General features: G+C 36.0%; 1 protein-coding gene across 1 annotated transcript in view; it reads left to right on the top strand.

Annotated features, from left to right (window-relative positions):
- Positions 1–13676, top strand: part of LOC127851927 (discoidin domain-containing receptor 2-like) — a 164763-nt gene that overhangs the window by 135913 nt on the left and 15174 nt on the right. Inside the window, exons 11-13 of the mRNA XM_052385923.1 lie at positions 3869–3973; positions 10439–10605; positions 11147–11278. Of these exons, the coding sequence (XP_052241883.1) occupies positions 3869–3973; positions 10439–10605; positions 11147–11278 (404 nt within the window). The remainder of the gene's footprint in view (positions 1–3868; positions 3974–10438; positions 10606–11146; positions 11279–13676) is intronic.

The following is a 13676-nucleotide window of genomic DNA, read 5'->3' as shown; positions in this document are numbered from 1 at the left end:
AGTCTATGAGGACTTTTAAAGCACATGCATTAAGCCCAGTTTTCCCTGATTCTTATCTTGACTACAATGGGCCAGTAGTTACACATCTTCTTAAGGAACACTTTGGGAAATTCATGCTTCATTCTTTTAACATTAATATGCTATAAACAAGTCAATATCATTAAAGTGGGTAAACTGTTTTGTTATTAGAAAACAATTGCTTTCTTCTAACAAATTTGATCTAAAATGTCCACCTTATTACATTTTAAGTTAAGAATTCCAGAAGAAGCTTAGTGAATACTGACCATGGTAGACATTGTCTATTTGTAGCAATGAAGCTTAGTGATTACTGACCATGGTAGACATTGCCTAGTAGTAGCAATGAAGCTTAGTAAATACTGACCATGGAAGACATTGTCTATCTGTAGCAATGAAGCTTAGTGAAAACTGACCATGGTAGATATTGACTAATAGTAGCAAAAAGGTAAGTGAATACCAACCATGGTAGACATTGCCTTATAGTAGCAATGAAGCTTAGTGAATAATGGCCATGGTAGATATTGCCTAGTAGTAGCAAAATAGCTTAGTGAATACTGACCATGGTAGATATTCCCTAGTAGTAGCAAAGAAGCTTTGTGAATACTGAACATGGTACATATTGCCTAGCAGTAGCAACGAAGCTAGGTGAATACTGACCATGGTAGATATTGCCTAGTAGTAGCAATGAAGCTTAGTGAATACTGACCATTGTAGACATTGCCTAGTAGTAGCAATAAAGCTTAGTGAATACTGACCATTGTAGACATTGCCTAGTAGTAGCAATGAAGCTTAGTGAATGCTGACCATTGTAGACATTGCCTAATTGTAGCAAGAAAGCTTAGTGAATACTGACCATTGTAGACATTGCCTAGTAGTAGCAATAAAGCTTAGTGAATACTGACCATTGTAGACATTGCCTAGTAGTAGCAATGAAGCTTAGTGAATACTGACCATTGTAGACATTGCCTAATAGTAGCAATGAAGCTTAGTGAATACTGACCATGGTAGACATTGCCTAATTGTAGCAAGAAGCTTAGTCAATACCGACCATTGTAGACATTGCTAAATGGGAGCAAAGAAGCTTAATGAATACCGACTCTGGTAGACATTGCCTAATAGAAGCAATGAAGCTTAGTGAATACCGACTCTGGTAGACATTGCCTAGTAGTAGCAAGAAGCTTAGTGAATACTGACCATTGTAGACATTGCCTAGTAGTAGCAATAAAGCTTAGTGAATACTGACCATTGTATACATTGCCTAGTAGTAGCAATGAAGCTTAGTGAATACTGACCATTGTAGACATTGCCTAATAGTAGCAATGAAGCTTAGTGAATACCGACCATGGTAGACATGGCCTAATTGTAGCAAGAAGCTTAGTGAATACTGACCATTGTAGACATTGCCTAGTAGTAGCAATGAAGCTTAGTGAATACTGACCATTGTAGACATTGCCTAATAGAAGCAATGAAGCTTAGTGAATACTGACCATGGTAGACATTGCCTAATTGTAGCAAGAAGCTTAGTCAATACCGACCATTGTAGACATTGCTAAATGGGAGCAAAGAAGCTTAATGAATACCGACTCTGGTAGACATTGCCTAATAGAAGCAATGAAGCTTAGTGAATACCGACTCTGGTAGACATTGCCTAGTAGTAGCAAGAAGCTTAGTGAATACTGACCATTGTAGACAAGGCCTAATAGTAGCAAGAAGCTTAGTGAATACCGACCATGGTAGTAGTTGCCTAGTAGTAGCAATGAAGCTTAGTGAATACTGACCATGGTAGACATTGCCTAGTAGTAGCAAAGAAGCTTAGTGAATACTGACCATGGTAGACATTGCCTAATTGTAGCAAGAAGCTTAGTGAATACCGACCATGGTAGACATGGCCTAATTGTAGCAAGAAGCTTAGTGAATACTGACCTTGGTAGACAGTGCCTAGAAGTAGCAAGAAGCTTAGTGAATACTGACCATGGTAGACATTGCCTAGTAGTAGCAAAGAAGCTTAGTGAATACTGACCATGGTAGACATTGCCTAATTGTAGCAAGAAGCTTAGTGAATACCGACCATGGTAGACATTGCCTAATAGTAGCAATGACCATGTTAGACATTGCTTAGTAGGAGCAAAGAACTTAAGAAGCTTAGTGAATACCAACCATTGTAGACATTGCCTAAAAGTAGCAAGAAGCTTAGTGAATACTGACCATGGTAGACATTGCCTAATTGTAGCAATGACCATGTTAGACATTGCTTAGTAGGAGCAAAGAACTTAAGAAGCTTAGTGAATACCAACCATTGTAGACATTGCCTAAAAGTAGCAAGAAGCTTAGTGAATACTGACCATGGTAGACATTGCCTAGTAGTAGCAAGAAGCTTAGTGAATACTGGCCATGGTAGACATTGCCTAGTAGTAGCAATGAAGCTTAGTGAATACTGGCCATGGTAGACATTGCCTAATAGTAGCAAGAAGCTTAGTGAATACTGACCATGGTAGACATTGCCTAATTGTAGCAATGACCATGTTAGACATTGCTTAGTAGGAGCAAAGAACTTAAGAAGCTTAGTGAATACCAACCATTGTAGACATTGCCTAAAAGTAGCAAGAAGCTTAGTGAATACTGACCATGGTAGACATTGCCTAATTGTAGCAATGACCATGTTAGACATTGCTTAGTAGGAGAAAAGAACTTAAGAAGCTTAGTGAATACCAACCATTTTAGACATTGCCTAAAAGTAGCAAGAAGCTTAGTGAATACCGACCATGGTAGACATTGCCTAATTGTAGCAATGACCATGTTAGACATTGCTTAGTAGGAGCAAAGAACTTAAGAAGCTTAGTGAATACCAACCATTGTAGACATTGCCTAAAAGTAGCAAGAAGCTTAGTGAATACTGACCATGGTAGACATTCCCTAGTAGTAGCAAGAAGCTTAGTGAATACTGGCCATGGTAGACATTGCCTAGTAGTAGCAATGAAGCTTAGTGAATACTGACCATTGTAGACATTGCCTAATAGTAGCAATGAAGCTTAGTGAATACCAACCATTGTAGACATTGCCTAAAAGTAGCAAGAAGCTTAGTGAATACTGACCATGGTAGACATTCCCTAGTAGTAGCAAGAAGCTTAGTGAATACTGACCATGGTAGACATTGCCTAGTAGTAGCAATGAAGCTTAGTGAATACTGACCATGGTAGACATTGCCTAGGAGTAGCAAGAAGCTTAGTGAATACTGACCATGGTAGACATTCCCTAGTAGTAGCAAGAAGCTTAATGAATACCGACTCTGGTAGACATTGCCTAGTAGTAGCAAGAAGCTTAGTGAATACTGACCATGGTAGTAGTAGTTTGCTAAATAAAATAAAAAATAATAATGTTTGACAAAGAGACGAATAATTTATATTTAAAAAATATCCTGTTTTGAAACTCATGATTATACCAAACTAAACATTACTGTGAGACCTTATACAGGCTTTGATGAGTTGTATGCAAAGATGGAAAAAAATTCTAAAATCAGTGTTTCTTCATTCTATCAAAGTGTTTAACTTGTCCCATACAATCATTGAGACAGATATCCATAGAAAAAAACATTATACAAAGCATAGTTCCAGGCGTAAAGCTTTCCAGTTAATGCAAATATTGTACGATATCTTAAGACTTGCGTTTGTTTAAATGACAATTGTTCTGTTTCCACTTAAAGTTAGGTTATTTAAATGTTTCAGAATCCAACATTTTTAAGCAAATTACAATCTTAGTACTTGTTTAGAACAAGAACTAATTTATTGTGAGTATAAATAGTTGTATCCAACAAAATCTTATGGAGATATGTTTTTGACTTAAACATTTACAGAGCGCCCAAAGCACAATGGTCATCGCGAAACGAAGGACTCTGTTATCGTAAATAGGGCCAGCATGGCCCCTAATTTGACTGACCTCCCAGAATTACCTTCACCAGGTATTAGACTGGCTCTGCTTGGTACATGGGAGTTAAAAAATACTAATCTGACTGACCTTCCACAATTATCTTCACCAGGTATTAGACTGGTTCTGCTTGGTGCATGGGAGTTCAATACTAATCTGACTGACCTCCCAGAATTATCTTCACCAGGTATTAGACTGGTTCTGCTTGGTGCATGGGAGGTCAATACTAATCTGACTGAACTCCCAGAATTACTTCACCAGGTATTAGACTGGTTCTGCTTGGTGCATGGGGGTTCAATACTAATCTGACTGACCTCCCAGAATTCACCAGGTATTAGACTGGTTCTGCTTGGCGCATGGGAGTTCAATACTAATCTGACTGACCTCCCAGAATTATCTTCACCAGGTATTAGACTGGTTCTGCTTGGCGCATGGGAGTTCAATACTAATCTGACTGACCTCCCATAATTACTTCACCCGGTATAAGACTGGTTCTGCTTGGTGCATGGGAGTTCAATACTAATCGGACTGACCTCCCAGAATTATCTTCACCAGGTATTAGACTGGTTCTGCTTGGCGCATGGGAGTTCAATACTAATCTGACTGACCTCCCATAATTACTTCACCCGGTATAAGACTGGTTCTGCTTGGTGCATGTGAGTTCAATACTAATCCGACTGACCTCCCAGAATTATCTTCACCAGGTATTAGACTGGTTCTGCTTGGCGCATGGGAGTTCAATACTAATCTGACTGACCTCCCAGAATTACCTTATCCAGGTATTAGACTGGTTCTGCTTGGTGCATGGGAGTTCAATACTTATCTGACTGACCTCCCAGAATTATCTTCACCAGGTATTAGACTGGTTCTGCTTGGTGCATGGGAGTTCAATACTAATCTGACTGACCTCCCAGAATTATCTTCACCAGGTATTAGACTGGTTCCGCTTGGTGAATGGGAGTTCAATACTAATCTGACTGACCTCCCAGAATTGCTTCACCAGGTATTAGACTGGTTCTGCTTGGTGCATGGGAGTTCAACACTAATCTGACTGACCTCCAAGAATGATCTTTACCCGGTATTAGACTGGTTTTTTTAGTGCATGGGAGTTAAATACTAATCTGACTGACCTCCCAGAATTACTTCACCAGGTATTAGACTGGTTCTGCTTGGTGCAAGGGAGTTCAATACTAATCTGACTGACCTCCAAGAATTACCTTATCCAGGTATAAGACTGGTTCTGCTTGGTGCATGGGAGTTCAATACTAATCTGACTGACCCCCCATAATTGACCAGTCGCCAACTCCGCCCACATTTTGTCGATCAGCCAATGAGATATCGATTTTTCACACACCCCTCAGCAACGCTTATCTGGCCGCCATTGTGTCCGACAAACAAAGCGTGTTGAACATATGGAATGGACGTAATTTTTAAGAGTTTACACAGATTTTATATCAAATGCATGATCATTACTGTTCGATCATTATTCAAAATTGTAGGTGCTATACATACTTTATAAAAGGCTATTATTTTTATCTTTATTTCTTGAACATATGTACGAGTAATGAGAAAACAAACACAATAAATAGTTTAACCACACCAGGTGTGTGTTCTATGAAACGCGTTATACCGTTTGATGCACAATATTATTAAGCAGTTTTGGCAACATAATAATTGCTACACGTGCTTATTAATCTCAGCGTAATTGTCGATGATTAATAAATAACAGTATGTTGCGTGGATCTCAGAATGAAGGAACATTAAGGCATTGTTAGGTACTGTACACAAGAAAAGAAAACTATTTAATTACTTAAATGATTTCCAATTATATATTTATTTTCTGTGGATCATAAACAAGGGAAATCATTATAAATTGTTAACTTAAATATTGTTAAAAACTAAAGTAAAAGTAACAAAAATACGGCTTTTAATACAACAACAGCATTTCTAATACAACATATATTGATGCGGGGAGAAATGTGAAAATTGCAATTAACATATAAGGGCCATCTTGTTATAAATAAGCAAATGCATAATATGCTAAATGTATTCAATTCGAATGTGCGTGAACAGCACCTTAATACGAACATTTCATTTTTTGATAGTGAAATGTAACAGGTTCGCATTAAACATAAATGAAATAAAATGCATATTAGATTATCTGTTAATGAAACCACGAAATTAGGCCTGTATTAAGTTATGGTTAAAATCATAATTTATATCTAAATAAAAAAATCGGTGTCTTTTTAAAAATAACACAATAAAACAAAGATCTAAACATTTTTAATAAACAAAAAACCCATTATGATATGGATATGTCATTTGCATTTAATAAAAATATTTTCAAAATTATATATTAATAGCCACCGGGTTCACTGTCAGACGGTTGAATACAAGTTCAAAATCAATATGAAATAAATGCTCATTTTTACAACGGATTTTTCATCAACTCCCTATATAATATGTATAAGAAATGTTTTTGATAGTAAGTCTGCCGTTAACTCATGTATTTTGATTACGCCATTTCTCTCTAAAGTTTTTATGATTGTATTAACGTTTTACAAAGCAGTTTAGTTTAGTGTGCGGCTTTAATAATTTATATTATAGAAAAGAGCATAATACATCATTACAAATATAGAATTTCCCTCACGTAATCCGCTATAATTGCGATCTGCTTGTCGGAGTTTTCTAATCACTAGACCACGTGACTATGTGGGGGGAGCGATCGATAATTTGGCGACTGGTCAATTACCTTCACCAGGTATTAGACTGGTTCTGCTTGGTGCTTGGGTGGTGAAGGGGACACAGTCTCGTATGTGATTTGATGGGTTAGAGTGAGATGCTTCTCATGTTAATAGTATATTTATATTCAAAATGACATGAATGGGTTATTTATGTAAAAAGAGCCATAATTTTATCTTCCCAATCTTATATATATTCAAAGTTTTTGAAAAATAACAACACAATATTAATCGCCCTAAAGTTATTGTATTACAGTGTAAAAATCAATGGAAGAATTGTTTGGTATAATGTAATATTTTATAAAATTGTTTAACAATTTTGGTTAAAGCCAAAAATGGCAATCCATTCAGCTTTAAAATTGAACCTTGCCATTCTGTTATTTTATTCCTTGCCTGACATATTAACAAAAGACCTGGCAATAACAATGGAATTTTGTAGTATGCTTTAAAAGCTATATGAGCTCAGTTATTCAACCTCCTGCTTCATTTCCGTTCACATCTTTGCTAGAAAGAAGTCAATACACCTGCTTGATTATTGTCCAAAGAGCATAACATCTTCAATAATTCTTTCTATAAAAGTCGTGAAAAGTGTGAACAATAAATAGCTTTTTTTATCATTTAGTGTTTCTGCTTACTACTAGTTCATTTTGCTCTAATGCATAATTTGTTGACAAAGTTATGTAGGTTACCTCCAGTATGTAACAACTCTTTGACCTAATTTCAGCCTTTACAACACCCCACCCACTTTGGAAAGCCTGCTTTGGCTCCAGTCAAATCTAGTCATCTATAACATCACTGGCTCATTGTCAAAAATTACAGCCTGTTACAGGCTGTTTCCCAATAGCAAAAAAAAACACATTTTTTCCAAAAACCTGACCAAACTTCTCCCAAAACAAATGCCAACCTTTTCCAATAAACTCAATAATTGGTTTCTGGAGTTTATTACAGAGCCATATAATTTTGTAGCATTTTGTTGTATACATTTTAAAATGCAGTTAAACATGCACTCATAATCAATTGGAATAATGATAGTTACACTAATATTAATAATGTTCCATTTTTTAGCTCACCTGATTACTCAGGTGAGCTTTTGTGATCGGTCTTTATCCGTCGTCTGTCCGTCCGTCCGTCAGTTGTCCACATTTGTTTGTAAACAATCTAGAGGCCACATTTCTTGTCCGATCTTCATGAAACGTGGTCAGAATCTTTGTCCCAATGATATCTCGGTCAAGTTCGAAACTGGGTCATGCCGGTTCAAAAACTAGGTCACTAGGTCAAAATAAAGAAAAACCTTGTAAACACGGTAGAAGTCACATTTTATGCCCAATCTTCATGTAACTTTGTCAAAATGCTTGTCTTTATATTATGTTGGTCGAGTTCAAAAGTGGTTCTGTTCCGTTGAAAAACATGGCCGCCAGTGGGCGGGGCCGTTTTCCTAATTTGGCTTTATATAAACCTTGTAAACACACTAGAAGTCACAATTTTTGCCCAATCATCATGAATCTTAGTCAAAACATTGGTTTTATTGATGTCTCGACCGAGTTCGAAAATGATCCAGATCATTGAAAAAACAAGGCCGCCAGTGGGCGGGGCAGTTTGCTATATATGTATATAGTGAAAACATATGAACACTCTAGAAGTCACATTTTTCGCCCAATCTTCATGAAATTGTATCAGAACATTTATTACCTAGACACGTGAGTTAAGTTCAAAAATTGTTCCAGTCCGTTGAAAATCAAGGCTGCCAGGGGGAAGGGGTAGTTTTCCTTATATGTATATATTGTAAAAGAGGCTTGTGAACAGTCAAGAAGTCACATTTTTTGCCCTTTCATCATGAAATTTGGTCAAAACATTAGTTTTATTGATATCTCCGACGAGTTTGAAAATGGTCCTGATCGGTGAAAAAACATGGCCGCCAGTTTGCGGGCAGTTTTCTCTTTATGTATACAGTGAAAACATGTGAACACTCTTGAAGTCACATTTTTGGCCCAATTTTAATGAAATTTGCTCAGAACATTTGTTTCCTAGATACGAGAGTTTAGTTTGAAAATGAATCCGGTCCGTTGAAAAACATGGTCGCCGGGGGGGGGGGGCATTTTTCTTATATTTTTGTAGTAAAAAAAGCGTGTGAACACTTAAGAAGTCACATTTCCTTATATGACTAAAGAGAAACCTTTTGAACACTATAGAAGTCACATTTTTTGCCTAATCATCGTGAAACTTAGTCAATACATTGGTTTTATTGATTTCTCAGACAATTTGGAAAGTGGCTCAGTTGGGTGAAAAAAATACACTTGTTAGCTCACCTGATTGCTCAGGTGAGGTTTTAGCATTGGTCTCCACATTTGGTTTGTAAACACTCTAGCATTCACATTTCTCAAGCATAGTTAATCAAAGTTGCTGAGGAGCTATATGGCCACAAGATCTCAGTCAAGTTCGATCCCAAAATCGCATAATAAATGCCATAATTATTGCCCTTAGATTGCGAAATTGTCATTATATTTTACAAAATCCTTGTTAACACTAGAGGTCACAATTTTGTTTCAGATTTTTTTGAATCTTGGTCATAATATTTATTTTTGTAAGCAAAGTTTGATGTTTGGTTCATGAGGGGTCAACTCATAATATAGGTTACCAGGTAAAATCTTACGAAAACCTCGTAAACACTCCATACACCAGAGTTTTGGTTCAATAATGATGAAACTTGATCAGGATGTTTGTCTGGACAATATCTAGGTCAAGTTTGATGTTTGGTAAAGATTGAATTAACCGATTTCCTCTGATGAGCGAACTAGGGCCATCTTTGCCCTCTTTTTCATGATTTATAGCGCTATTTTTTCCAATCTAATTGCACAGGCTGTAAAATATAAAGCAAACAAAAATCACTGCTAAACTATAGTGTGCTGGGCCTGCTGTGCCGCAGAGCTGAGTTTGTAGAGTCCTGGGCTACAAATCCATGGATTGCGGGTTCGATCCCCTGCTAACGCATAATTTATGTGTGATTTGCCATTTAACCCCTATCCCTTATTCAAATAGGGGATTTGTTAGTTACTGGTATAAATATGTGAACTTATGCTTGCATTTACATTTTCGTTTTGCTTCATATAATAGTTCTTTACCTTACTAACAACAATGTTTGGTTTAAATGTTTGTTACAGTTTGTTTCATTTCAGTAAATAGTTTTTAGAAGTGAGAAATTGTTACTAAACTTTGAAACGATTTTTGTGATAACTTTTGCGTTAAATATGAAAATGTTTTTCTTAATTATTAATTATAAACTTCAGATCATAATAATTTTGATTCATGAATGGCTGATGTCTGAATTGTACGCTGCGAGGTCATTGAGTGTAGGATTGACCTCTGTCAAAGTACATCTAGTTTTACCGAGGCAATGGACTTAAAATAAAGAATATAATTCCTTTATAAGCCTGTTTCATTTGAAGTATATTTTGTTCTTTTTTTCAAATAAATTGAAAATCCCAGTAATGCTTCATATTCCAGCAACTTTCAATTACTCATAAAAATTCATTTACAATTGAGTTTATAAGTGTCACTATGACATAAGTTCAAAAGCTTTGTGGCTACAGAATAAACTCTGAAATTAAATAATGGCCCAAGCGAGTAATTAAGTCTACGCATTTATGATTTGGTTTATTTGATTCAATAATTAAAATGAAAACCAACATTAATCTCAAGTTTGATCATAGTCATTGACCCAGGTTTGACAATCATCTCAATATTGTTGTTGCCTTCTGTAGTAGAAAGCCAGGATAACGCTGACCCCGATGTTACCAAGTTAGTCCTGATGACCTTCCCACAGTCTCGCAAGCAGAACAATCTCGACAAGCCGTCCCCACAGTATGACGCCCTCTACGCTGCAGCCGACATTGTCAGCACAAAGGTCCCCAATATACCCTCCTTGCAGGCAAGTAAAGCCAACATTAATAGTGTTTCTCATACTTTTGATTGTTTCGTGCTTTGAAACTTGTCATTGACTTAAAATATTAGCAGTTATCACAATTTGTCTTGTTTTCATGAATAATTATGAGTTTTTATTGGTCATGATTTAATTTCCTGTATAAACCCTCCATGTGGACAAAAATGGTTGTGTTTTTTCTTCATTTATTATCAAAATACATGTTTACACCAATCAACTATGCTGTGATAAATATAAAACTATATAGGTATAACCTTTTAAAAAAAAGCTTGAGGTTGGAGTTTATTAAACCTTTTTGTAAAAAACAACAATGGAAATTCAACTCCACACAGACTACTGAGGGATGGCTCTTTCTGTCTAGACTGCATTTTCATTTAGAAGAGACCTACTTTAAGCAAAAATTTCATTAGAAACGGAAAGTGTGATCTTTTATAAGCCTGTGAGGATTGCACATGCCAACTAGGAACAACACTTTACGCACATTCATAAAGCTCAGTTTCTCCAAAACGAGGCTCATATTATTTTACAGGGTGTGAGTGGTAACAATGTGTACGCTGTTCCCAATGCAGAGCTGCTTCTCAGCATTGATGTTTCTGTCAACGAATTCCCACGCGAGAACCTACGCTTCATTGAGGTGTTGGGACAGGGGCAGTTTGGAGAGGTAGGCAGGGGAGAGCACTCTTACTGTGTTTGTAAGGATAGAGCACTCTTACTGTGTTTGATAGAAGAAAGCACGCTGTGTTTGTAAGGGGAGAGCACTCTTCTTTGTTTTTTATCTGACTTAAACTCAAGGATTAAGGAGTATAAAACTATCATATAAATTTTTGGTTATCTGACTTTAAATTTCTGAAAATGTGTTACACAATCTTTTTGTTAGTATGCAAGGGTCTATCATTTAAATTGAAACATATCAATCAAAGTGAATCATTTTATAATATTATTGTTTAATAAAAAAAATAACAAATACATGTATACTCAAAATATTGTTCTAGAACAGAAACACACGTGTTACCGGCAATCACTCTGTGCATGTATAAAATGGACCCCCCATCAAAGCACTTGTGTGATGGATGGGGGCATTATAGGAAATAAGGCCGGAGGCCGAAAATATACAAGCATATCACTCCAGTGACCAGCATATTTCGCTACTTTCAAGTACAAAATGAAATTTTGTGACGTATTAACACGTGACCACAGCTATATAAATACCGCACCTTGCACGAGGAAACTCATAGGTTTTAAAGTCAGAATTTATGTTGTCGTAAACTACTCAAACATTCAATATGGTTCTTAATCTACAAAGGGTGGGCACATAAGAACATAATTCTTCCATTCAAGGGTGGGTGCTTGTATATTTTCGGCCTCCGGTCGTATTTCCAATAATTTTCCCCATCCATCACACAAGTGCTTGGTTTGGGGTCTATTATTTTCATAAGGCCTCCAGCCTCCAATATACAAGCATATGTAAAGACGACAACATAAATAGAACAGACAATTACTCAGTTTTATCAATTTTATGTGTCATAATGCATAATTCAATGAATGTCTACATAATTATGTAACAACATATACCGTATGCAACTATTACCACGTATATATCAATATTACATCCATATTATCTATATTAATATAGCATATAAGATTTGATATAAAAACGCAGTTTCAATCGGTTATAACAAACAATTATAATAAAACAAACCTGGCCATGAATAATGTAATACAATCCAAGCACATTGCATCCACTTAGAAAATTCTGGAGTAATATAAATACCAGTTATAAATTAAGTATCTGAAAATAATAAGATATTACTTAGGTATCCAACCAGAAACAGAAAATTAATGTCTGCAAGACAATACAGCTTCACTAAATAATGTACTATTTTGTTGATTAATGCCATCACCCATATCTCGTAAATAGAACTTCTTAGCAGTAGACCAATCTGCAGTTTTCAAAATCTCAGAAGTTTTACATCTAACCATGGCAGCCGCCGAAACTGATGCCCCTCTATTAGAATGGGCTTAAAATGTGTTAACATTAATACCTGCCATAAATAAAACCTGTTTAAGCCATCTTGCTAATGTATGAGTAGAAACTGACTGATAAGTAAAATACAAAATGAAAAATTGAACATCTTTTCTAAGATACTTGGTTATTGACAAGAAAGTTTTCAATGTCCGAGCTGGACATAATTTTGGCTCTTCATAATCTTTTAACTGAGAAAATACTTTTTCCTTGGTTTAGACGTCTTCAATTGATCACCACAATTGAATGTTATATCATTATTTACAAACACACACTTATTAACACACAGAGATTTCAATGTCTGCACACGAGATGCCATACCAGAGGCGTATCCAGCAATTTTTCAGAGGGGGGGGGGGCTCAACTGCCTGGGGAGGGTGCGGGAGGGGTGTCCCCTCCGTAGACGAATTTTTTTTTAATGGCACCTTGAAATGATGCAATTTCCCGCTATCTAATCAGCATTTTGCATGATAAAAGTGAATGTTAAACAAAAAAGAAATTGAGTTCAGACACCAAGTGTGACACACACACAGACACACAGGGGTAAATAAAATGTCTCCCAAACCAATAAAGATGGTGCCGGAGGTGCCGGAGAGCTGAAAATAGATAAAGTAATCGAAGATAAGTAATCACTTCAAAGTTTTCAATAAAAAAAATTTTCATTAAATTTAAAAGTACAATTTGAACACAATCACATTTTTTAGGAAGTACCTGATAGCAGAAACAGACTCATTTTCAGTTGGTTCATTAGTTTGTTGTTTCTTGTTTACTTGCAAGTTACTAGTGTTGATTACTTTGTGTATGTTACACAAAGTAATCAACAATAGTAACTTGCAAGTTAACATTTTTAATGACAAGTCATTTAATGGCATCCATGTTGAAATTATATATAATACTTTACTTAGGTCCCATGTTATTTGATACCTGGGTTTTGGAGGATTAATATTACACAAAACTTTCATAAATCGGTTAATAAGAATAAAGGACATATTGAATTTATAATCTATTATTTGTAATGTTTCTAAAATTACTGCTT

The sequence above is a fragment of the Dreissena polymorpha genome, chromosome 11, assembly GCF_020536995.1.
Source record: "Dreissena polymorpha isolate Duluth1 chromosome 11, UMN_Dpol_1.0, whole genome shotgun sequence".
NCBI classification, from domain to species: domain Eukaryota; kingdom Metazoa; phylum Mollusca; class Bivalvia; order Myida; family Dreissenidae; genus Dreissena; species Dreissena polymorpha.
This window is presented reverse-complemented; position numbering and strand designations above follow the sequence as displayed.